Genomic DNA, 27,933 nt, shown 5'->3' with positions numbered 1-27,933 from the left:
ATCGTACCGGTGGGGAACCGGTTCGGTTTAGACCAGTTTTTGGAAAAATGGCCTAAACCGGATCGAACCAATCGTTTCGATCCAGTACGGCCCAAACCATCCGGTACCGAGCGGTTTGGTCCGATACGGGGCAGTATGGCACCGATACAGTGCGGTTTTCTTTCTTTTTTTTTTTTTTTGACCATTGGGTGAGATTTTTTTGATTTTTTTATTGGCAGTATGGGGCAGTACGGTACGGTATGGTACCATACCATACCGGCCGGCAACCGGCACGGATTGGGGCACCAAATCCGCGAACCTTGCTTGAGATGTATATCTTTAGCTTTTACTCATAATTCATTCCATTCTTCCCCTTTACCCCATTTCACCTCCTTGTTGATCATGCTTCCTACCATTTTCCTTGCAGATGATAGATGCTTGACACAATCATCATATTCAAAGACAAGCTGCAGAAATTTATATACTAATTTCAGTTGTTTGACTTTTATTTTATATTTTCTTGTGATTTGCATGATAACTTTTAGGGCTAAATTTCTGGTAGCTTTCTGAGTCCTATTTCAGGTAGGACTATGTCTACATGTCCTACTTTAAGTCCAGATTTCATTAGAAAAAACTTCCAAGTCATTGTGGTTCTGTTTTGAATTCATTTCCATTGTTTCTTTGTAGGAATTCATCAAAACATCAATATTACCTTTTCTTGGGGAAGTGTTTTTTCAGGAAAGTACCAACTTTAATCTAGTGAAGTTTTAAGTAGATTAGGACTTTTTGTTATCAATCAAAATATATAGAACTAAGTCCACTATAAGTATTGGCCTATCGGGAGTAATTTTGTGGCGAAGAAACATTGCCTTAGAGTTGATTGAATGTCCACATATATAATTCTACAGAGAGTGATGAATTTTGTATGATTTGTGGGTGATCACAAATGAGTTAGCTCGTTTGAAGAGGTCTTGAGAAACTTGTCCTTGCACTCTCTTCCTTAGTATTTTCATATTCTCTCTCTCTCTCTCTCTCTCTTTTATTTTTTTTATTATTCCAAAGAAACCCATATCCCTACCCAAATCTGCTTGTGCACTCACTCCTGCATCCAGCAACTGAGGTCTCTCTCCCCTCTGAACTTCTTTTTTCTCCTCTTTTCCATCTTCGTAGCTTCTCTTTTACTTCTCTAATTATCTGTCTGCCGTTTTTCAAAAGGACTTTCAGGTCAACCCATCTCTGTTTTTTTTCCAGCACATCATAAATCTATTTGCAGTTCTCATGCTACAAGGCTGCTTCATTACTCTAGTATAGCAGATTCTCTAACATGCATACTGGAGTACTCAATCTCCAACTCAAAAATATGCAAATTGGCAGAGTTGAGAATGAAGGATGAAAAGGAAATGAGAAAATAAGGGTGAAAAGTGAGAACCCCATATCCCCTTTTGTCTTACAAGACTGAGGATAACATGAAACATATTTTGTGAAGAATCTTCTTGATGAACAATAAATTAAATTAGATAATTCAGCTCCAATGGTTGATCATCCTGCCCCTTTAGCCACCTAAATTTTATTTGGCACCATGCGTTGCCACTTGCTTTGCATGTACATATGGGGCATCTAACTAGAAAGGGTCTAAATTCCCTAATGTGCTTATACAAGAATAGCATGTTGGAAAAATCCAGATCAGACTCTAAACTAGCTAAGAGAAGGATGATAATCATTTAGATAGTCATGCAAAAAATTTAGAGTGTGACTTACATTATATTCTTATTCTCTAAGAGCAACAGTTTAGGGGAATATGTGCTATTTCCAATTTTCATGTTTTCTCATCCATGCTCTCCTCTTTTCAACTAGGATAAACATTGCCTAGTTTTTTTTTTTAAATTGGAGATTCAAGATACCAATATGCCATCCTTGTATAACATAATAGAATACCCAATTACCACTAGTATGTGCATAATATGATAATAGACTATGGTTTTGTAAGTGCACATTGAGAAAAAAGGTTATAATATAATACACTATGGGGCTCGAAAGCCCCCTTATTCTCTCCCTCCCTCGGCCTCTCTCTCTCCATCCCTTCCCTCTCTCTCTTCCCTTCTCCCTCTCCACCTCCCTCACTGGTTTCTCAAACTGAGGGGTGGAAATATGCCAGTCCACCCCTCGATATGGCTTAGTATGCCCTAAACTGGGCGGTTTGAGGTGATATAGCATTCTTTGATCATCATCATCCAAGCATTTTGCCTATCAAATTTGGGTCAACTAAGTGAGAAATCTACATGGAAGGATTGATCAAATTTTATGACTTGATGTCATCCTAGCATCAATCAAGGTTTTAAATTCCATGGGACAGGATTGTCCCAATTTTTTTATGAAACAGGACGGACTGTCGTCCCACCCCCTCCTGACACTTGGGATAGGGGATGTCCCAAGATGCCCTGATTGGGATGTTGGGATGATGGTGGGACGATCCTGTACTGACACATGGGATGGTACACCATCCTGGTGTCCCGCAGGATGTCCCGTCGGGATCTGAATCCTAGGCATCAGTCCTCTAAAATTAGAGTTAGATTCCTAGACAAAGCAAATAAACACAAGGGAGATTGTTGTAAGCCTATATGGCCAGTTGACAATGTAGGGAGATTTACCTCATTAGTCACAATTTAAGCTCATGCAACCAATGCAAACCCTCCATGATCTCCTTAGAATTTATTTGGATGAGAGTTTTAGATACTTTGGTGCTTGATGGTACAATAATTTTTCATTAATTCCCTCAAATCATGAAATTAGAAATTTATAATTTGAGTAAATTTTTTTGAATCCATGATTTTTGCCTCTACCATGTTACAACTTTCCATTTTTGAACTCCATTTCATAACCAAACACCTACTAAAAGATTTTAACTTTCCAAGTTCTAAAAAAGTTCCAATTAAAAAATAAGATAAAATCATGATTTTTGAAATTTAGATGTCCAAAGTAATAGAATGCTAACCTTGATATAGGGCATTATTTTTCATCTCGAAGGCACAAATAAGCTAAAAAGGTAAAAGAATTGTAGTTCCATACTAAATCTTTTTTGTAATATTATTTATCTATACTATATATGAAGTATCACTAAATTTCTGTCCAGAGATCAGTTCCAGCCCTTAGATTTTATTTAATTAATCTTGGCCATGGAAACTACACCAGATTCTCAAACAAACTGTCCAAATTACATGTGAATTCTACTCCAAAAGATTAATTTTATTAAATTAACATTAGCTATCTAAAGTAAAGCCTGGACCTCAACCAATCTTGCATTCTTGGAGGAGTTGCAAACCCATCCGAGATCTATCCCTTTGAAAACTCCAGTGTCTCCTTTCTTCTTTTTTTTTTTCCCTGTTTCAAGTTCCTCTCCTTTGCTGCATGATGCCTAAACTTATATACGGTTATACAGCCATCTTGAAATGGATGCAAGCCCTACATACTTTGTCTAGAAGTACCATGATCTTTAGATCCAATAGGGCATATATCAATATCAGCTCTTCAAATTGTTCAATAATATATATCCACTGGATTTGCTTTCTCTAACTCTTCCTTTCCACAGCCCTTCAATCTTACATATCCAAGCCATATATTTCATTTTCTAAATTTGGTGTCATCTCTATTCCACATAACATTCCCACATTTGGGAAAAAAAATTATAAAGAAACAATACACACAAGTCTTGCCGAATTCACTCTCTAAGACTCATTTATTGATACATTTCTAAGAAAAAGTATTAGGCAAGGTTTGCCAAACTATCTCAAACCACCTGGTCCAGGCATGCCGAACCATACTGGCGGCCGATTGGGATGGTTCTAGCATTCAAAACAAAATACCGATGAGGATGGGGGGAGGGAGAAGAGATGAGAGGAAGAGAGAGAGAGAAGGGGAGGGAAAAAGAGAGAAAAGTTGGAGAGGCTGCCGAAGGCCCACTGAGGCTGCCAAGTCCTTCGAAGCTCCATTCTCCTCTGGGAGAGAAAAATAGAGAGGGGGGATAAAGAGGGAGGAAAGGAGAGGGAGGCTATAGAGGTCCCTGAATAGTCTGATTTTCCTCCCTAGCCTTTATTGGACTCACCCCAGTTTTGATCCAGCAGAGGTCGATGAGGGAAATCTAGTTGTCCAAAAGCCTCCGCAACCCTTCGACAACCATTACCGGCCTCCCCACCCTCTCCCGCTCCTTCCCTTGCTCTCCCTCCCTGCCTCTCTCTCTCTCTCTCTCTCTTTCTCTCTCTAGTTCTTCCTCTTTCCCGCTCCTTTGGTCATTCAAGGGCCTCTGCGATCCTTTGTTGGCCACCACCGGCCCCTCCACCATCTCCTTCTCCTCCCCTCCCTCTCCCTCCCCTCCCCTCTCTCTTTCTTTCTCCAGTTCTCCCTCTCCCCTACTCTCTTTACTATGTCAGTTCGGGCCTGACATGGGGGCATATCAAACTATGCTGTCGACTAGCGATATGGGCCCCGGTACCCACACATGAACCTTAGCATTAGGTAAAACCATTTAGGTAAAATATACTCTTTTATCATGTTTAGCCTTAATTAAATGGGTTTGGGTTAATTCCATCCCCCAATGGTAACCTTTTTATAAGGTTCTAGTGATGCAGTGGAAGGCTCATGTTTAGAATTTTCATTCAAAACACCAAGTGCATCGAAAACCCTAATGCCCAAGATCCCTTGACTATAGCAAGCAAAGCATAAATAAATAAACATGATAAGAGGAATACCTGTAATGCTTCTTTCAATTTCACTGTGCGCTCAAGTGTTCGCCCTCCAACGGTGACTCACACAGAATCAATCCAAAGACAGCACTCCTACTTGAATCTTGCTTCAAGAGTTCTAATCCCTAGAACTCGAATAGCCTCGCTTCGGTTAGATTTCTTCAAGAACCTGATTTCACCCTCTCAAGAAACTTTTTTGGACTTCTAAATCTCTCTTTCAGAACCTCCTTTACCCTTGTTAGGACCTCACTTAGGCTTTTCTTAAATATAGAAAGCCTTGTCCTAAAACTAGGGAGTGAGAGGAGAGAAGAGAGAGACTTGTAAGGAGAGAACTCTAGACTTTGGAATGATCGAACACTCAGCACCATGGGCTTTTATAGAAGAGATAAGGGTGCATGGGGAAGAGTCACATCTCTTCCTCACGCCCCATAGGTGATTGCGTGTCTGAGAGAGAGAGCCTTCAAACAGAAGGACTCTTCTCTAAAGCAACGCGACCCTTCTCCCTTCACCGCATGTGCGCACACACAAGAGGCATTTCTGGCATCCTTTTCATTTCAGATAATTCTGAAAACATACCACATTTATCCTTATTTGAATAAGATTCAAATGGTAGGTATATCAGATATGGAACGCCACCTTCTATCCCATGGCAGAAGGACTCTTCACGCGATGAGTTACATGATTTCATTCCTCATGGCACGCAGACTTTTTTCAAGAGTTTCACGCCCAAAACAATTCTAAAAAAAACCATCTCATGCTTTGAGATGAGAGCCAGAGAATAGAGGGTGATGTGGGCTGCCACATAGGTCTTAATCCCAAGGCAGAAGGACTCTTTCCTTCTCCACACGCCATGGTGCATGCCCACACTTTCTTGCGCACCAAGAGTCCATCCTGGTTAGAACTCTTGGTTATGGTGCCTTATGAGGCTATATGACGCCATCCAATGGCTGCCACACTCAGATCCAAATCCAAATTAGCTCATGGCTTAATTTGGTTTGATCAAAAAGTAAGATTCGAATCGAATTCGAATTTGATTCAAAGAGCTAGGATTTTCACACATGCTAGCATGCTTATCGGCAATCCGATTGGATCCAAAATTCCAAGAAGCTAGAGTCCATCCAAAATTCTAATGTATGTGATCCATTGGATTTCACATCTAGCCAGTAGTAAGGTCTGAATGCATGTTGACCTAGTTTGATTAGAACCCTTCTAATCGATTAAGGTCCAAACCGTACCGATCCGAGTTCAGCAATTAGAACTCTTTATAATTAGAGATCGAATTAAACACTTTAATTCAATCAAACCTACAAGTTAAGATTGACATCTAGCAACGTATCATGACTATTCAGAAGATGTGAAAGTTAGTGAAAACACCAAATATATCCTTCAGTGGCAAGTTACTGTGCAATTCAATCTTTTGATCATCCCTGCACCCCGAATATGTTCATGAGTATGGAATCATATCAAACTCAAACACATACTTATATTGATTCTCCATCGATCAGTGATGACTCTAACGATGAAGCATTAGAAATCCTTTCTAATCTTCATCTTATTTTGGGCAAAGACTTTCTGAGTCATCTAAAATGAGAATGCATAGGATGCCATCTCCTCTTACTAAGAGTGATCAATTTCTTATTGACCGACTTACAACCTCTATACACACTTCACCATATCCAGAAATCCCATACATATCTTTATGCTATACTTGGGTATGAACTAAAATAGGATTTATGTGTGCAAGATTTCATGGTGGTTTCAAGTCTAAGGATCACTTGCACAACTCCCACTTAGAGAACCATCTTTTGTCATGTAAGTAAGGCTCCATAAGATGTTCTCCATTGACAAGTCAATTCAATGAACTCATTCCCTAATGAGCACCCACATTCTTGTATTAGTATCTCATACAAGTGGCTTATGAAATCAGCCACCCTCTCCATCGAACATACATAGAATGTGCCAGTCTAACCAGAACATTGATCTCCGACTCAATATTCCTACGACTAGGAATGCTTTAGATTAGAATTTTAGGATTCTAGATTTCATAAGCATGAAATCTTCATGACCTTAAAACTATTGTCCTAATCTATAGAATTCATCATAATCTTAAACACAATAAGATGCAGCTATAATGATGAATTAATATCTCATTTATTTCATAAATAAATAATGTCATTACATGAGTTGGAAGATTACAAAAAAAAGTTCCATCGCATCACTCGTGCAATTAGCTTGTAGGGCACTATTCTTTCACTTTTTTCTTGAAATATAATAAAATCTCAATCCTTGTTATCTCGGCTAATCTATGTATTGATCCTTCTAATCTTATTTCTCAATGTCAAACAATTTTTTATATTATTAAATATTAAAATCAATATCTATATAGTCAATCTAAGTTTTTTATAAAAAAATTGCTCAATGTTTCTGGTTCATATATTAATGGTATCGCAAAATATCTTTGTTCATTTAAAGTTTTCTTTTCATCTTGATGGAGATAGACTGAGGCCCATGTCAATATTTACCATGCAATACACAAGTTCTCAGTTTTAAAAACCTTGAATCAGCTAAAATGCCTCGATGAAAGTATCTGAGAATCTCGGTGAAGTTAAGGCTGCCCACATCTACAAGGAGGGAAACTAACCATGCTGATTAGCTGACTATATCATCTTAATTACAGAATCCACCACCGTGACAGATGGCTTTTTTTTATGATTTGCTGCATCGAACCTATGCCAACCATGTTCATTGTACTTTTAAACTCTAACATCCATGTCCGATGTTAGCTCTTAGTACCAAATATTCCAGAGTGACAGCATGCTCTTTCACTTTCTAAGCTCTTAAAAAATTTTTAACTGGTTGCATATGAATTATTTTCTGCAAATAAACCAATTCAATCAAATTAACAATTAAGAGCAAACTCCTTATCAGTGTCAAAAATTAGCAACACTTTTTTAATAAGTTTTTGTTTTCTTACTAAAAATGCATTTACATGTACAGATTTACTGGTGCCTTTTAGACATTTCATAATTGTTGATGGTTTCAAAGTAATCATTCTTAAATATAGTTTTACTACCAAAAATAGTATAAAGCAATATATTACAATTGATTATCAGAAACATAATATAAAATATATGGTTTAAAACACACTATTTAAGAATTTCTTTTTTAAGTATAAATAATACTAATAAATCTGACATTATAAGTTTATATGAAACTAATCTTTCAAAAATTTTATGCAAACATAGTTTTGGTAGTTGTCTTTTAATGATTATAACGGCAACATGCTCCAATTTACTTAACTTAAAAACGATGTGGTAAAAAATATATAAATTCTGTACATGATTAAATTATTTATGGAGCATAATTTATATTCTTTATGCTAATGATCAGTTATTTATCAATATTTACAAGCATATCTGAGAGTTGGCCCTAAAAAATGTAAATTATATATTAAATAGATCTAAATATAGATTACTACTAATCCCATTGCCAGAAAGAGCACAGCTTTCTTTCGTATTTTGGCCTCCAAGGAAAACATGCCTATACGAGAAAATGCATAACGAGATTTCACCACCACCAAAGGGTCTTTTTGCGGTGATAAAGGATATAAAAAAAGGAAATGTTGCCACACCACCTGCCAAGACGAAACATTGATTAGAGGCATAAGAGAGGATATAACTAAGAAGACCCTCTTTCCTTTGACATTCTGTATGAATCTGACAAATACCTTTTTTCCTATCAGGTGCCTTGATACATAAAACATCCACAGCACTTGATATGCACTGACTCTATGACCACTAAAAGTATCTTGATATGCACCGACACATTTGAAAGTATCTTATGCTATCCATAAAGCCCTTACCTAATCATTATGCATGGATATTAAAAAGATTATGCACAACTAGATTTGTGAGTAATCCTGCGAACAAAGTGGGTGTTGGTTCTAAGTCATTGAAATGGCCCCACATATCCCAATGTTTAAAATTAAGGGTGAAAGTAGATCAGATAATATCCATCCAGATTTTTTTCATATCTGAATCTATCCAGATATGGATAGAAATTTGAGAATCGAATTAATATCTGTATTCATATCTATATCCGAATATCCGATTCTATTTATAATCTCATTTAATTTAATATAGCACTCATCAACTTTTAAGGGAAATACACAACCACATTAACATGCTATTAATTTGATTTAAAATCTATTTAGTAATATCTTTGATTTTATGGTCATAAAGTTTAGTTATCTGACTTATACTATATTTATATCCATACTTCTAGCATCCGACTTGTATCCATATCCATCTAAAATAAATATGGATATGAATTTTTGTATCCAAGTAATATCTGCATCCATTTTTGTATTCATCAAATAAAACAAATATGGATATGGATATACCGGCATCCAATCCAGTTTCAGCCCTACCTAAAATGAATATGTAACATAATATATCATGATACATCATGACTCAATTTCTAGCATCACTAACTTCGATGTCCATTGCTAGGCAAGTGTAATGGTCAACAAAATGGGGACGGCCATGTTTGAAGTTATGTGTACTAGCAAGGAGCAGCAAGTTAATGTAGCAAATAATCCATATACTAGAATGGAAAAAAAGGGAAAAAGAGATGCAGAGCTACACATGTAGCTATGCAGACTTGAAAGGTGCAAGTCTCAACCTCTAGGTAGGCAATAAGTTTAATGCATTGATATTACTAAGAGCGCAGTTTTAATATTACAGTATAGAACCTAGAATACTAAAAAACAAAACAAGATTAAAGAATAAAGAAGTCCACTTTAAACTTTTTGATTCTGCATATGAATTCATCAAACTATGATTAGAACAATACAACAAGACCAGCATAAGTCAACACGGTTAGAAGTTGATTTGGAACCACCTAAACTCATTTGTTACAGTCAAGTGGTTCTAGATAAACCCATTTCTGCCCCAAATCACACTCCATCTCTTTCATATGCTTTAATAAATGAGAAAGATATGCATTTTTTGGGTTTAAATCACAAGGTTCAGTCATAATAGATCTCTGGATTCTTTGACATCTGTGGATCTACGTTTTGTCCAAATCAAGTTGAGTGGATAATGCTTTAACAAATGAGAAAGATATGTATTTTTGGGTTTAAATTACAAGGTTAAGTAATAATAGATCTATGGATTCTTTGACATCTGTGGATCTATGTTTCATCCAAATCAAGTTGAGTGGATTATGAAGAAAAATAGGTTTACATGTGTGCTTTTTGGGGGTGTATCACAAGGAACATTAGGTATTCTGAGGTATTAGGACTTAGGAGTTGCCCAAAGAGAATGGTTCAAAAGAAGGGAGAATAATGATAGAAAAGGAAAGGGTCCAAAGGTTGGCCGAACCAGACCGAACTACTTAATTCAGCCTGTACTAAACCGAATTGGCGCAGATCGGGTCGGTTATGCCCCTAAATTCAAAATGGGCCCCGATCTGTGCCGAACAGGTCCAGTATCAGGTCAAACTGACCTGTTTGGCCCGATTTGGGAAAAGTAGCCGTTTAAAAGTGGGATGAACAAGAGAAGGTCAGGAGCCTTCTCTTGCTCAGTTCACAAAGAAATTTTTCTCCCCTTGTCCACAACAAAAAAATCGCCACAAAACAAGGAGAAATCAATGATTCAAGGTATGCAAGCTTCTCCCCTACCTCTCTTGCTCCCTTACCTCTCTTTTTTTTTAGAAGCTTGAAAATTCATAGAAATTAGAAAAACAAGGGAAGATCATGCAAAAATTTTTAATTTTGACATGATTTTATCATATGTTGTAGATCTATGGATAATCTACATAATGACACTAAAATCATTAATTTTCATTAAGTATATAATTTTTAAAATTAAAAATATATTTTTGGATTAAAAGATTATTAAAAGATAAAAATTGAAAAATAGCTGTAAAATTAAAATATTGTTTAGGGGCTTGCAAGATACTTTTGACATAACTTTGGTATCTATTTATCAAAATTTTGATGCATCATGCACATAGTGGTCTAGGCCTAAATTTGAATCAAATTGAAAAATATGTAGTATTTTATGCATTCCCATGGGATTAGAAAAAAATACATATCATCTATAAGATTCTACATGGATCTAAGATCAAATTAATTTTTTAAATTTTTTGATTTTAAAATATTTTAATTTAAAAATAATAAAAAATAAAATCAATACAGAAAATATAAAAATTAGAACAATGAAATCTTACTATTTTTATATAATTACTAAACTAACATGATTGTTCAATCTACAGGAATGGATCCATCGAGGAGAAGGACCTAAAGCATAACATTGTTGGGACTATGGACAGATGCTCTCAGATCAGCACGAATGAAAATACAATTAATGCGACATAGAGTTCAAAAGAAGAGAAATAACTAGGTTGAAGTAGCACTTAACTAGTAGTTATCTCAATACAGTTATATGCCGAAAATGCCCACAAGAGGTCCGTCAACTAATGAAGATGTACTTCACTGATTTTAGAACAACGAAGGAGAGGATTTCAAATAAGAAAATGGAGGTGGATCGCCAAGCCATAGAGCAACCTTTCCATCACTCTAAGGAGTCAGAGGAAGTCTCCGCTCTAGATGATGAGGCACAGATTTAGACAACCATTCGAGTGAGCTTGGATGATCAGTGGTAGCTTGAGGAGATGGCCAGGCATAGGGCTCAATATGAGCCATTAGCTTATGAGTCAGGGTTGGGCTCTATGATCATTGGAGGAGAATCAGAGTTTAGGAGGACCTCCTCAGTTAGAGAGACCGTCAATAGAGGCAGTAGCCATATTACATCTATGTTGGAGACTTTTGGTTGCAGTAAGAGATCCTTTAGAGAGATTTCCTCAGGACCATTATCCATAATTTGGATCCGCATGCCTTCTCCAATAAGAACTCCAAGCAATAGAGAATTGGCAGTATGCTAAAGAAGGATAAGAAGAAAGATATATGACAAGCTATTGAATCATGATTTCACTTCAGCCATATCTTAGATAAGCAACACATATTATCGCTCTGCCATTGCATCCATATAGACTGCCGATCTGAGTGTAGATCCTCTCGGACCGAAAGACATCTACAATGAGCATCTTGACAACAAGTTGCTACAGAAATGGATTGCATCATATCAAAGTCAGTGGCCAACATATGCATTGACGGTGATGTATGATGGTCGGACTGGCTCTAACAGATGGAGTATCATCATTTTTTGATATATTATGATGAAAAAATATTTTTTATAAATCTATTAATACTTTGAATTAGATGCACGATGTCATGTACATCCTCAGATTAATGGAAGAGATGATTGATTAGGTAGGAGAGCAAAATATTATGCAGGTTATCACTGATAATGGACCATTGTATGAGGCTATAGAAGAGATCCTGATGGAGTGGTGACCACATATTTTCTAGATCCCATGTGTTGCACATTGTATTAACCTCATGTTGATGGATATTAAGAGGCTTCATAAGATGCAGAAGGCAGTGGAGTCAGCATAAACTATTACTAGATTCATCTACAACCACACATAAGTCCTGTCATTAATGTCAAGGTACATAAGGAGAGAGACCTTGAGATCACATCTCGCACGGTTCACCACAAACTATATGACACTTGATAGCCTTATTGATAAGAAAGTAGGCCTACATCAGATGTTTGTCAGTATCGAATGGCAGGACAGTAGATAAACCAAGACAAGCACTAAAGGGAGCATTATCGAGAACTTAGTGATGAGACAAACATTTTGGCAATGTATCGAGAAGACAGTAAAGGTTATCAATTCTTTATATGAGGTACTTCATGTCTTGGACAATGAAAGATACCTCTAGATGGGCTTCTTATATCACGTGATGGAGAGGGCAAAGGATCAGATCACAATGGCAGATCCGAAATATGTCCAGAAGTACATCCGCATCATTGAGCTACGATGGGACTATCAGATAGATAGGGATTTACATCTAGCAGATAAGCAGCAATCAAGAATGCTCTGAAAATTTGACTGCTTTAACATTTGTACAGTTATATCTAAACAATTACAAAATTTATCTGCAGCTTGCTATTTGAACTTGAGGTTCCAATATACCATACCTAAGAAAGACATGGATGAGGAGCTTTGGATCATCCTATGAAATGTGATACACAAGATGGAGCCCAATTCAGAAATCGTAGCTATATGCCTAGAAGAGGTTAGGTTAAATGGTTTTTATGAACTTAGTTGTATCTTCAACCAAAAATGTTATAACAAATATATTTTTTGCTGATGAAAATATTTAAGGAGAGCACTGAAAGCTTTGGAGAGGGTGAAGCTATCATAAGCAAAGCAAATATAAATTCAGATAAATTAGATATCAATAATGACAACTCTTATTTTATGTTACATAGCTACTAATATGACATAATCTTATTTTTAATTTTGCTTAATGTTTCTATAGTTGAATGATGGATTCATTTTGGTTTAGTGATAAAAAACCTAAAGTGAGTTGCCATCCAGATCCTCTCCTAGACAGTCTCCTCTGATGGCTGTGAGCGTAATTAGTTGACCTTCATCTTTATCCACAACAAATAGAGGAACCATCTGACACAAAAATGCCTCAATGACCTGGTATATGTTCACTGCAATCTGAAGTTAGGCTCAAATGCATTCAGGAGGAAGTTGAGTTGAAGTATTTGAATTTGACTACAAGTGACTTTATTGATGATGATGAAGATCCAATGATCGGATGACTTATGAACCAATAATAGAAGTTAGAGCTTGATGAGCCATGATTGTTCCTATGACCAGTCAGTTTTATAGTTAGCGAGGCTAAGGTGGATGCTGAGCGATGGACAAGCAGTAACATTTAGCGCAAGCTTCCAGCTGATCTGCCACAACATCCATCCTTGAAGCATAGGTAGCTAGAGCATAGCAAGATAGGAGGCAAGCAGCTTTGTTTAATGTAGAGACAGAAAAAAAAGGTAATGTGGTCTCAATGCAGAGGGTGGAAGTGTAGTCAGTTCACTCAGATTTAAAGACTAGGTGGAGTACTAATGACAGTTCTTATGGTCATAGATTAGGTGGCCAATGAGAGAGTGGAGGATAGAAGACCATCATTTATGAGACAGCTACAAGATGATCTTTGATTTACCACTGAGTCCAGTTTATATATGCCACATAGGATAGGGACCATGATACACGAGCTGATAGAGCCTGCAAGGATACATATACAGACAATGGGCTCTTCGAGATCATTTAGAATACAATGCAGCTGTAAATGATCTTGCATATGGAGTAAGATCTATGGATGTATTAAATTTATCTTCATATTCGGGATCCCTTACTCGTAATCACAGACAGCTTATGATCCATACAGATACAGATATGGTGTGTCCGAGGTATCATTTTCTAGTGGTTACTATCCTCTACAGTCCAAAGTATCTTATGATCGGATTTTACTGCTGACATATTTGGATGAGCCCCTTCATAGCCATTCTATCAGTCCAAGGACACCTCTCAAAGCCAGAGCTTTAGTTAGAGATCTAAGATTAGTTACAATCCAAAATGCATATCTTATGTGATAAGCATAAAGGACTATAATGCTGCTTGGCTAGAAGGATAGGTTGATGTTCCTCCTGATTATGCAAATGAACTAGATATCTATGAGCAATATCAACATTCAATGAGATTTTATATCTCGATATGTATTGATTACATATATACAATTGACTGTACAATTTTATTTTTTGTATTTTTATTTGATCTGAGCACTTTAGGGTTCCATAATACCTAGTTCTTATAAGATTGTCCCTAGGCTACTCCTTGTAACTTGTAATGCAATCCCCCTTTGACATGATGCCATGTCAAGTTTAGATCTGCATCACATACGATTAAAGATGTACCAAAGTGACACAAACATCAAATAACATTAATAAACATCAATTGGGGCTTAAAAAGATCATTCAAAAAACCCTGAAAAATTGATTAGATATCTTGAAAACCAAAAAAAATAAAAAAATAAAAAAAATGAAAAAAAAGAAAAGAAAATTGGCATGCCGGTTTCGAACCGGCACACCTAGCCATATTGTATGTCGATATGGTACAAATCGGTACTATACCAAACTGGTTGCCGACTAGTACGAGTCTCGATACCGGTTCGGCTAACCTTGGGCCTATAGATCAAAAGTTTACATGCATTTGTGCACATGCATGTGCATGCGTGGGTGTGCATGTGCATGCATGTACATGTATGTGTGCGTGTGTAACACAAGTAGTGCATCTAGAAACTAATGCCATTGTATACAAAAAAAAAAAAAATTATATCTCTGACATCGGGCAACCATGAATAAGTGTTTACACAATGATGTAGTTCATTATATAAATGTAGAAATGGAGGGCTTTTTTATTAATTTTTCAAGCAAGCATGAATACTAATCTTGAGCAGGAGAGTCACACCATATTTCCAAGTTCATTTGGATAAGTAGTGCCCGAATGATTGCTTGATGAAGACCCCACACTTCTATCGAACATATTGTCAGATTCATCTAATTTGTTGTCCATGTCATCATTGTTCGTATTTAGATCTTGAAGACATGATGTTTCTCCCCAAGAATTCCCATCCCTGCACAATTCAAACTTGTTATTATGCAGGTTCCAGGATCTAAATTCACGACTGCAAAATACTAAACCTTGATTTAGATTTTATGGTGGCACACTGGATCCTGAGCTGCACAAAAAGAATACAAAAAGAGTATCAGTTTTCTGGATAGAAATAAAATGTGTCAGTTAAAACCATTTGCAGGACAAGCAATCAAAGGCATATATAGAGAGATGAAATAAACAGTGTTGCATGGACATAGATATTAGTCTTATTTGAATGTTTACCTAAGTTTCTGAATTGGCAAGAGAAAATAAAGCAAGATATCAGGACATTTAGGTGACAAAAAACAATCAATGTTTATAATAGTTTTAAGCTTTTACTTATATTTTAAATTTGAAAATATTAGGAGATCATATACAGGACTGTGACTTGTTTAGTTGTACTTTCAAAGGTGCCATAGATCTAAAGTGGTAAGAAGTATGTGATATAGGAGATATTCATTTACTATATTTGCTTATATATAAAGAGTATTGGTGTCAATAATGATGAAAATGGCAACAATGAGGTAGGTTGTATTTGATACAAAGGTTGGCACCAGGGAAAGTGGTATGCATTTCTCAAATAGGAAATTAAAGCCATCCTGCTTCCACTCAATTGCATTGCTTTTTCCTGTCATTAGTGCAAACAGGTCCCTTATGCACATATAGACATACATAGCTACCAATGAAAATCGCCACTTCATCCAATGTATTTAACCTATGTTAACCGGACACTATGATTTGGCCTAGAGTACCTATATATGATACTGTGAAAGTAATGATTGTATCTCTTTTCATATATTCAATTCATGTTACAAGAGACTTTACATATAGAGCAATAAATGTCTAGATACAATGAACCATATAAATCATGATCTCAATCAAATATTCTGTTATCTAATTTATCTCTAATGATTGATACATATCTTCTAATTGATACATTTCTTAAACAGGATTATTCTCAACACTCCTTCAAGCTGGAGCATATATATCATATATGCCTAGCTTGTTACAAATGAATTTACTCAAGGACCCCTAAGTGCTTTGGTGAACAAATGTACCAGCTAATCACTTATCCCAACAAATGTAGTCATAATATCTCATGACTATAATTTTTCTCGAATAAAGTGGCAGTCAATCTCAATATGTTTAATCCTTTTATGAAAAACGGGGTTTGAGGCAATATGCATTGCTACCTGATTATCACAAAATAATTTCGTAAGTTGTGATTGTGTCATGCCCAATTATCCCAATAGCTGCATCAGTTACATCAACTCACAAGTAGTCAGGGCCATAGCTCTATATTCAACCTCTACACTCGAACAGGCCACAACATTCTGCTTTTTACTTTTTCAGGAGATCAAGTTTCCTCCAAACAATACAATATCCAGTCGTGGACCTTCTATCAGATGGTGAACCAGCCCAATCAGCATCAATGTAGCCAATTAACTAAGCATGATCCCTATCCTAATACAATAATCCTCTTCCAGGCACAATCTTGACGGATTTGATAATTTGGGTTACTGCATCCTAATGTGCTTTAGTTAAGAATACAGGAATTGACTTACAACACTAACAGCAAAGGAGATATCTGGTTTGGTAATTGTAAGATAATTCAACTTACCAACCAATCTTCGATATCATCCGGGATCTGAGAAAGGCTACCCCTCTTCTAGTGCGAGTCTGACATTCAGATCCATAGGAGTATCAATGGGTTTGGACTCAAGTAATCCAGTTTTCTCCAAATATCCAACACATACTTTCTCTGATATATATAGATACCACGTTCAAATCTTGCAATCGCAATTCTAAGAAAATACTTCAGAGATCACAAATCTTTGCTCTGAAACTGTGAATGCAAATGAGTCTTATGTTGAGTAATATCAACTTCATCATCTCTAGTGATAACTACATCGTCAACATAGATAACCAGAATTATTCTTTATCCCTTAGCATGTCTATAGAAAATAGAGTGATATGACTGAGATCTCACTAGTCCTAAGTCCAGAATAGCTGAATTGAAGCAGCAAAACTAGGCTCGAGAAAACTGCTTTAAGCCATATAATGACTTCTTGAGCTTACATACTTTACCAAAATACTCCTGAGCAAGGTTCGCCGTACCGGTACCGGACCCCGTACCGGTGAAATTCTATTTAATGTCGGTATGCGGTTCAGTACATACGGTAATATCGGTATACTTCGATATGGCGTACCAGTACGAGATCAATACGGTACGATACGGACAGTATGGGGCGGTACGGGATGGTACAGTATTCCATACTCCTGAGCAACAAATCAGGAGGTTGCTCCATATAGACATCCTTCTCGAGATCTCCATGCAATAAGGCATTCTTGATGTCTAGCTGATGCAAGGTCTAGTGATGAATAGTAGCTAAAGAAAGGAGCGAACAGACAAACAATCTTAGCTACTGCAGAGAAGATCTCACCGAAGTCTATCTCAAAAATTTGAGCATAGCTTTGGCAGCAAGTCGAATCTTCAAACGATCAACCTTTCCACTAGAAGATACCTTCATTGTGTACATCCAACGACATCCGACTGTAGTCTTACCAGGTGGCAAAGACCCTTGTTCCCAAGTTCCATGAGCATGCAAGGCAGACATCTCTTTCATCATTGCTGCCCGCCATTAGGATGTGCCAATGTCTCTGTAGTAAAGTGAGAAATAGAAACAGAATCCAAGGAAGAGAGAAGGGCTATATAGGGAATAGATAAGCAATGATAGCTCAAGAAATTATAAATGGGATGAGTAGTAGTAGCATGTCTATCTTTTCTATGTACAATGGGCAGATCAAGTTCAGAGGATAATTGTGATGGTAATGATGGACCCAAGGTGGAAGGAGCTATGGATACAAGAGAGATCTCGGCAAGTCTTATCGAAGTGTCATGCACTCCTACTACAATGATTTATGCTTGAGGCACCCTCTGCCTGTGTTGATATGTGATCAGATTACTCTGTCCTGCTTTCCTAAAAAAAAGAACTTAAAGAGGGCATGAAAGTAAATGTTCCTAGAAGAGGAAAAGTAGAATGTTATGGTCCATTTGAGTGCAGAGACTGAATATAGAGCTATGGCCCTGACTACTTCTGAGTTGATAAGGTTGAAATAGCTAGTGGGAGAATTGAGTATGACACAATCACAACCTATAAAATTATTTTGTGATTACAACCTAAGAGCGGACGCATCAGTGGTGGATGACTCAGATGATGACGTAGTAAGTTGGAGAAGAAAGGAGTGGACTCAAAAAAAGTAACATGGCACAAACAAAATATTGGTGAAGTTCAGGAAAGTAGCACCTATATCCTTTCTGCCCTCATAAATATCCGAAAAAAATACATTTAATAGAACGAGCAGATAACCTAGATGCATCGGGAGATAATTGATGAACAAAGCATACACATCCAAAAACACATGGGGATAACGAATAGGAGGTATCTCGGGAAAATAAAATTGAAACAGAAATCTGATCCTGAAAAACACTGAGAGACATTCGATTAATAAAATAACATGCAATAAGGAGCGTATCATCCCAAAAATGATCAAGAACATGCATACGTAAAAGTAATATTCGTGTCGTTTCAATATGATGCCTGTTTTTTCACTCAAATTTTGTTGAGTGTGAGAGCATAAGGACCGATGTATCATGCCACCAGACGACATAAAAGACAGAAATTGAGTAGATAAGTATTCTTGGGCATTATCACTACGAAGAGTACAAACAGGAACTCTAAATTGAGTGTTAACCTCAACATAAAAAGAAACAAAGATAGAAAATAGTTTAGAATGATATTTCAACAAATAAGCCTAAGTTACTCTAGAGTAATCATAAATAAAAATAATAAAATAGTGGTAACCTTGACTCGAACAATACTACAAGGATCCTAGATATCAGAGTGAACAAAAGCAAAAGGAGTGCTAACTTGTTTATTGATATGGCTTGGAAACTGAGTTCTAGTATGCATGGTATTCTATACCGACCCGAACCGACCAGTACACCCATACTGTACCGTATCGATGGGGAACCAATTTGGTTCAGATCAATTTTTTAGAAAATAGTCTGAACCGGATCAAAACAATCAATTCGGTATGGTATCGGCCCGAACCATCCGATATCGTGCAGTTTGATCCGATACGGTGTAATACGATATCAGTTCGGTCCAATTCAGTTTGATTTTCTTTTTCTTTTTTGTCGTTGAATGAATTTTTTTTTGAATTTTTTATTATCGGTATGGTCCGATGTGGTACCGCACCGACTAGGAATCGGTACAGGCCTCGACATTGATTTTTGAAACCTTGCTAGTATGTTTTTCAAATTGACATGACTGACAATCTAATTCACTAATATTAGACATACTAGGGACTATCTTCTTTAGAATAGTTATGGATGCCCAAGACGACTATGAATTTGCAATGGAGAGCAGCAACCATGTAGATAGTAGATAACTCAGAGGAGACTAGAGTAGAGAGGCGGTAGAGATCTTGAGACTCATGCCCCATGCCAATCGTCCTTTCAATCCTTGAATCTTAAATCACAACATTATTAGAAGAAAAGATTATGACACATTTTTTATGAGTTGACTAATGAAAATTAAGTTAAAAAAAATTGAGGAAGAAATAAAATAGAAGATAGGGATCGGAAGCAGTAGGTACTGCTATTTCAATGTCCCATACAGGAGTAATAAACCCATTGGCTAATATGACAGATGGTAGAGCATTAGGCTTAGTTAAACAAGAGAACAGATTGAGATTACTAGACATATGATCCAAAGCATCTAAGTCAAGAATCTAAGGGCCAAGAGATAATTAAGGCATGCAATAGAGTGACTTGACTGAGCGAGCAAGACAATGGGTTGAGTCACCTATCGAGCTATCTGGCTCTATAAAAAATGGCATATTCTTCTATAGATATGACAATAGTGGACTGTCTAGTGGGTAGTATACTATCAACATTGGAAACCTCTGTCTATGTTGCATTGGTGATCTTGAGAGAAAATCCATACAAGTAACAGGTATCATGACTATGTCCTTGCTTGTTGCAGTGACTACATCTGGAAACATTTCTTCGACCACCCCTACCGCCTCTACCACCTCAACTTCTCCCATGAGTGCCAAAGGGTGCTCCAGATAAATTAGACTATGTGATAAAAATAGATCTATCTCTAATAGGCACATGTTCTGAGATAGCTGGAGTGGAGGCTACTCAAAGTAGTTATGAAAAGACATCTGTCAGTGAAGAAACTGATTCACCACCTAGGATCTAGGTTCTAACTAATTCATACTCAGATCGAATATTTTACAAACAAATAACTGAAAACATCTTCTCTCGTTGAGCCTGCTGTACTTTCAAATATATAGTAAAAGGCATTAATTCATTAAATTCAGTAAAAAATACTTACAATTGGCCCAAGTGTGTCTGCACATCTGTGTCGGCCTGTCTTAGTTGAAAAAGACAGGGCAAAACATCATATATCCTAATGACATCACTAGTGTAAAGCTCATGAGCACGAGTCCACACCTCTTTACATGTCCGATAAGGATGAAATATAACCATCAAGGATGGATCAATGGCTTGTCGCAAAAAACTAAATAGTTGTGTGTCAATCTTCTTCTAGGTGGCTTGATCAAATGTCTGAATATCAAATTTGAATTTGGAGAGATGATCTTCCTATTCTTGACCCGTAAACCAAACCTCGACAACTATGCTCTAGTCAAAAAAATTTTTGCCATTCAGCTTCATGGTGGTGATTACAATGTTGCCAGAGATTAGAAGACCTGTGATGTTAATAACTTTAGAATCTGACATTTTTTTTTAATACATTCTTGCATATGATATCAATGAAGAAAGAAGTAGATATGGCTTCGACAAGAGAAGGCAATGCAACAAGAAGTCCTGCCTTCGATTGGTGAGTGGTGCACAGTCAGCGATGACACATCCGATTGATGAATGTGGGGTGGTGGTGCAGAAAACTATACTCTCAAAAATTAAATTACTCTCATGAAAAGCTCTGATATCATGTGAAAGTAATGATTGTATTTCTTTTCATATATTCAATTCATGTTACAAGAGACTCTATATATAGAGCAATAAAGATCTAGATATAATGAACCATATAAATCATGATCTCAATCAAAATTTCTATTACCTAATTTATCTTCTCCTAATTTATCTCTCATGATTGATACATATCTCCTAATTGATACATTTCCTAAACATGAATATTCTCAATAAACACTTAAACGTGAATGTTGATATAACTCTTTGAAATGGTCATGCCAGAAAAGATCCTTATTAATATAGATGTGTCTTGCATTTAGATTAGCATTGACCACAGAGTTAATAGAGGCCTTTCCTTTTTGTTGGGTGGAGCGTAGTACAGCCCAACAAGTGGAAGGCCCAATATCGTTACCATCCTGATGTGGCGCTTCGACTGGAATTTGAGGGTGCGGAGGTAAAGCCCCTACGGTACGGATCCGATCCGATTCTATTTATATCTCAGGGTATCTATTTTGGTGAGATATGTTGCCTTTGAAGCATGAGTGTTTTTCTAGGATTTTTTGTCTTCTACTCTATAATCTTCAAGTTTGAAGATAGTGAAAATCTCCAACCATCTCTGCCCGTGGTTTTTCCCTTTGATTTAAAGGATTTTCTACATAAATCCTGTGTTTGCATTAATCTTTGTTTTCTTCAATTTCTCTTTTATTTGGCATCTTGCTACAACAATTAAAATGATCAGATGCTTAGACACACACCTATGATCAACAGACGAACCCATGTAACAAGCATTTTATCCATGTCACTAGATCTTCTCTCAAATTGGCAAACCAACAATCTATTTGAAAATAATTATAAGACTAAAATATCAACCTCAAATAGTTATCTTTCATTATATGACATATTTGCATTCTACTTCTGAACTTCAGGAGTTTTTTGTGCCTAAGACCAAATTTAACCACTTATTAGTAACCACATCAATCACCTTAGCCATTATAAAAGGGTAATGTATCATAATTCAACATGCACAAAGGTCCCTTTTAAATAAGTGTGAGATCAAAGGGAGAGACTTTTTTGAGTAGAGAGTGCCAAAATAGACTGGCAGCAATAAAGTATATGCATAAGCAAAGGTATGAAATGCAAATCAAGAGGACCAGACCCAAATGAACAGCATTCACCTGTAAAATCGTGCCATAGTTGCACTTATTCAGTGACAACGAAAGAGGCCCAGAGTCTCTTGAACTTAGATAATCTGATAGATTCAAAACAACCTCTCCAAGAATACCAGATCTAGCTGATCCCTGCGTCAAGACATGCACCAGAGCAGTGACTTTATTAACATACAGCCAATGAGAATTGACTGTGAATGGCTATTTGATAAACAATATATACATGTGTGTGTGCTCTAATTCGATTCATAGTCAAGGATAAGTGTCACACCATGGAAACAACAATTTTAAATTGACATTCTTCAAGTTCTTTTGATGCATCATCTTGAGAAACCAATATAGATTCTGACAAAGTCTCAGCCCATTGACAAGTTCCACCACGTACTGTTGTTTTGCTGGACTTAGCAATTGCTTTTCCAGTCTCCACAGAAATGATAGAAAGAAAAAGCTTCTCCCATCCTCTAGGAACCTGTATAAACAAAAATATTAAAGATGACACTCAAATGAATCAAAGTTTCAAGTAGATGATAGCATGGAGAATAAATCAAATGGTAAGGTTTTTCATAAAAGAAATTTTATCAGCATGACTGCACTCAAACAATGATTATAGATTCACATTTTTCAATAAAGACAGTGAAGTGTTAATACAACATTCTCCTGCAGCATTTCTTCCATCAGAGAAAATTTATTAGCATCAATGGACTCAGAATGATTCTAGATACATGTTTCAATAAAGATACTGCACTGCTATTACGACATTCTCATGCAGCATTCACAAAGATAAGATCACTATGTAATAGTAAATAACAAATCCAGCATCAAAGACATATGTAAATATATAAGATAAGAGAACCTCAATAAAATTTCCAATCTTCATTGAGAATCATGGAAATGGCAATTTTAAACATCAAAAGTGTTTGAAGTATGGAAGATAATGTTTCTTGGCAGCTAGGATTGCACAATTTAGATATATCAGGTGATAAAGCAAGCTCAGATTTTCCACTTGACAAATTTTTTTGCCATGATTGGGCCAAAAGACAGAATCTTCACATGTTTCAATAAAAACAATGCAGTGTTACAATGTCAATCTCCTTTTGTGTTTTCGAAGAAAAGAGCTAACCATAGAAAGCTTAAAAACGAGCATCAAATGTACATGTAAAAGACAGAAGCTAGGAGAACCTTATGAACTATCAGATCTTCACTGATAATCAGGAATGTGGCAATTTTAAAGATCAAATGAGTTCATAGGACAGAAGCCAATGTTACCGAACAGCTTTGATCAGGCAATTTAGGCATATATAGCGACAGATTAAATTAAGATTTTCATCGGACAAATTTAATTAGCATGACTGAACCTCAAAAATGTGATTCTAGATTCACATGTCTCAATAAATACAGTGATGCACTGCAACTACGATATTCTCCTGCAGCAATTTCAAAGATAGAACTGTTTAACAGTTAACAAGCGTAGCATCATCAAATATATATGGAAAAAATGTATGCTAGAACCTAAATAAAATTTCAAATCTTCACTGTGGTAACTTTAAAGATCAAGTGAGAGAGGATAAAAGCTAATGTTACTGAGTAGATCTGGCAGTGAATAGATATGGTCATTGATAACTATTAAAAAGATCATATACACTTGAACACTCATATCCGTGAACGAACCTTAGATATGACATGAAGTAGAAAGAAAACATGATATACTAAAAAAAGCATAAACATTGAACATGTATAACTACAAGAAGATCAACTTAACTAGGACTCCTTTCTCATTATGATGAAGTTTTCTTGAGCTAATTCCAAACTGTGATAATATTCTTAGGGACTGAAAAACACATCAAGGCATTTAATGCTTTATACCATGAAATCAGTTTGCTATATCATACTACAAGATAGTGCATAAAGAAGCAGAATGGAGAAAAACAAAATGAGGTGTCAAACCTTGCATTGCAGAAAATGTAGACCATGACCCATGTTTATAATGTAAACTGTAGATCATGAAAGGACTATTTTACCCACTGTGGTTCCATGCATAATTCTTATTTAACACCTTTCATGTGTGCCCTTGCAATCTAAAAATTCTCAACTTCTCAACTTGACCTGCACCATCTTGCTCTCATTGTTTGCCACTTATATCATATAATCTCCACTTTTCTTCCTCTAGGCCTGGTTCGTGTTTAGGCATCTTCCTTAAAAGATAGATATATTATCCCGAAATATAAACTATCAATCTTCTGCAAAATGTAATCAAATAGGGAGTTAGCATATTAATTATGGGTTAAATAATCATTATTTATCCATCAAACCTTGTCCCAATTACTTAAGGATCAATTCTATGGCTCCTAATTCACCAAATATTCCTATTTTGGAAATTATGTGTTAAATAGCGCTAAACATTATATCCAAAAGACTAGTACAAGTTACTGATAGAGTAGAGAGACCTAAATACAAATTGTTGAAAAACCATCATATTGAGGGACTTATATCTCATGATATTCCGTTTTCCGAAGTTCACCGTAACATTCCATCTCCAAGATTCCACCTTGCGTAAAGCTACGGACTCATCATTCTAATTGCCAAATAAAACTATCAGCTGAATGAATGCTCTAGAAAAGACAAAACCTTTCACTGCATCTTCAACAAAAATAAATAAATAAAATAAAACATCCCATTTTCACAGCAGATTCTAGTTTCGGTGGCAGACAAAGGGAGAAAAAAATTACTTGTAATAATCCCATCAAATACCAATCCGGAGAGAAAACAAATGGCGATTAATGCCGCACCCCCTCAAATTTTGCACATAAAACTGCACCGCAGAAACCAAAACTCATTCACTTCATTCATTCACTGCCCTCATAAATCCATCCCGCATAATTAACGATTTAGCATTCGATCAAATCAAGAAAAAGAAAACATAAGTATATAAGAAATTAAAGCACCTGAAATGCCTCGAAATTGGAGAATGTGAACTCGACCCTGTCGTCCAATCTATCGAACTTGTGCCTGTGCAACTTGAACATCCCTTTTTCCTCTACTCTTCTCGCGCTCTCCTCCTCTTACTATGGCAAATCAAGGAGCCACCATCCTAAAAGAAAATCCAGAGGAGAGAAAGAGAGAAAGAGAGAGAGATTATTTTATTTCCGTTTGGTAGACTTCGAGGTGCTTCGGCGTTTTCTCAGGTGGAAAGTCAGGCCATACAAAGTCCGGAAATCAGGTGGGAAAGGTAGTCAAGTCAGCAAATCTACCGCTACGCGGCCCCCATCCTGCAACCAACCTGGCTGCTCCCTTCCGCGGAGCATATACACGTGGCCCATGGACGTCAGAATGGAGTGTAATTAACCGTCCAATTGGGATGCGTCTGAGGTATCCAGATTATAAGAATTTCAAATATAGGAACCGGGAACAGATCTCAATACCAGGTGTTAACGTTACGTGCACATAAATAATTATTTAAACTTTATTATAAAAGAATTTAGTGCAACTCGTTGGTTTTATTATCAAATACTTTACAGCTTTACTAAATTAATAGCCATGGGTTTTGAAAAATTTTTATGTACAAATAGCAGCTTGGCTTTTCCTTCCCTACACTTTGGGTAGCAGAAGATTGGTTGCTGAGTTAATAGAATCGACAGTTAATTAATAAAAAGAAATAATAATAATAAGACCAAAACAGCTACTTGCCCGATGGTAGGAAAATTGTAAAAGGCATAGTGTCCGTTAGCATATTTCTCCTAGAATTTTCCGACCAAGCCCGTTGGCAGCTTCTGACGGGCCGAGGGAGCAAGAAAACGGGCGTTAATTCGGATGCTGCACCAGGTTCCATGCAACCCCTGTTGTACCAAATAAAACCAACTGCCTGTCCATAATTCACGATTTGATTCAAAAAATAAAAAATAAAAGCACGAAACAATGTGGGCCCTCCTAAACTGCCAGTATTCGGAATTTGAAGAACGGTTCCTGCAAGCGAATTCGCATTGGATGAGGGATCATCGTTATCGGTCCCATCGACGGGGTTTTATTCCTCAATCCCGATCTGTTTGATCTAAATAATTCTCCTGCTAATCCGATGGAGCTTCGGCGTTTAAAGTAAACGAATCGGCGATAAGTCTAATGAAGACGGTGGAAAAGGAAAGGCGAAAGCTTTCTTTGTTGGGATCTATTGCGGACACTTTGAGAGGTTTGATATTCTTGACCCCTTCATTTGGAATTGGAAAGTCCTCCTTTGCCTCGTGCATGGCCCTACCGTTATAGCTCGCAAACAATGCCTGGAAATTTGTATTCAGTCCCAAGAAGTCAAGATGTGTTTCTTTTCTTTTATTAATCAACAAAGGGTATTGTTGTGGCCAAAATCCAAGCCAGTGAGATCGGATTTTGCCTTCTGAATAAAAAAAAATGGCAAAGAGAGTTTTGACGGAGATGAGGTGAAAAAGTCCTCAATTAGGAATGGGGTGGAAATGTCCACATCTAGGATAAGATGAAAGTATCTTTATCTGAGATGAGGTGGAGATGCCCTCATTTGGCGATAAAATGAAAGTATCCTCAGTTAGGGGTAAGGTGGAGCCCTTGGCTAGATATAAGGTGGAAGTATCTTCGGCTGGAGATGAGATGAAAGGGTTCTCGACTAGAGATGAGGTAAAGTCGTCGACTGGAGATGAGGTGGAGCTCTCCTGGGTGCTAGAGCTGGACCTGCAAAATAAATCCTTGTTCGGAAGATTTTTCGGTTGGGACCCTCCATCACTCAAGTTAGCTTGGAATTGGAGAACAACAGTAACAAAGAGCATTTCAAAACTTTTTGAGAGCTTATCTTGGGGTTCCTGTGCCCTTCTATTTATAGAGAGGGAGTTAGAGTCGTACACACCATGGAGTCTGGCCAGTTTTCAATTATTGTGCATAGATTAGGCTGGCGGAGAGTTATTTCCATTCAAGGAATGATCCGATCATGAAGATATTCTTCTTTATCTAGACTTTTTTGAATTGAAGGAGATATGGGATCAATCAATGAAGACTAATGTCCATCATAGCCAAAGGTCGAATACCACGATTTGGCCGAGGTCTGAACTGAGTCTTAGCTGATTATGGCAACTCCCACTTACCTCGGCCAGAATCGTGGTATTCGACCTCTGGCTATGATGGATTATGGCCAACTCCCACTTATCTCAGCCATATAGTTAGTCGAGGTCGAGGTGGCGGTCCACAACAGTAGCCCCCTACTCTCTCGAGTCCTAGCTCAAGTTGAGATCGGACGAAGAGAATAAAAGTTTAGGACTGAGGCCGACCAGATGTTGAGATCTCCTGTCTTACTGCTTTTATCGCCATCCTTCATTGCCATTCGTGGAATTCCACATTATAGAGGTGTGTGCCCCTTTAGATCATCCATTGTGTGGGATGTATATAGCTTGTAGTT

The 27,933-nt window shown here is 36.9% G+C and overlaps 1 protein-coding gene across 1 annotated transcript in view; it reads right to left on the bottom strand.

Moving 5' to 3' along the window:
• Positions 1-25,863, bottom strand: part of LOC105034538 (uncharacterized) — a 93,383-nt gene extending 67,520 nt beyond the window's left edge. The window contains 5 exon segments of the mRNA XM_073246219.1: positions 15,168-15,333; positions 15,401-15,438; positions 22,536-22,658; positions 22,798-22,995; positions 25,469-25,863. Of these exon segments, the coding sequence (XP_073102320.1) occupies positions 15,168-15,333; positions 15,401-15,438; positions 22,536-22,658; positions 22,798-22,995; positions 25,469-25,549 (606 nt within the window). The 5' untranslated portion in view covers positions 25,550-25,863.
• Between the last annotated feature and the right edge of the window lie 2,070 nt (positions 25,864-27,933).

This window comes from Elaeis guineensis, chromosome 11, assembly GCF_000442705.2.
Source record: "Elaeis guineensis isolate ETL-2024a chromosome 11, EG11, whole genome shotgun sequence".
Taxonomy (NCBI): Eukaryota; Viridiplantae; Streptophyta; class Magnoliopsida; order Arecales; family Arecaceae; genus Elaeis; species Elaeis guineensis.
Note: the sequence above shows the minus strand (reverse complement) of the source record. Positions and strands in the feature narration are given on the sequence as shown.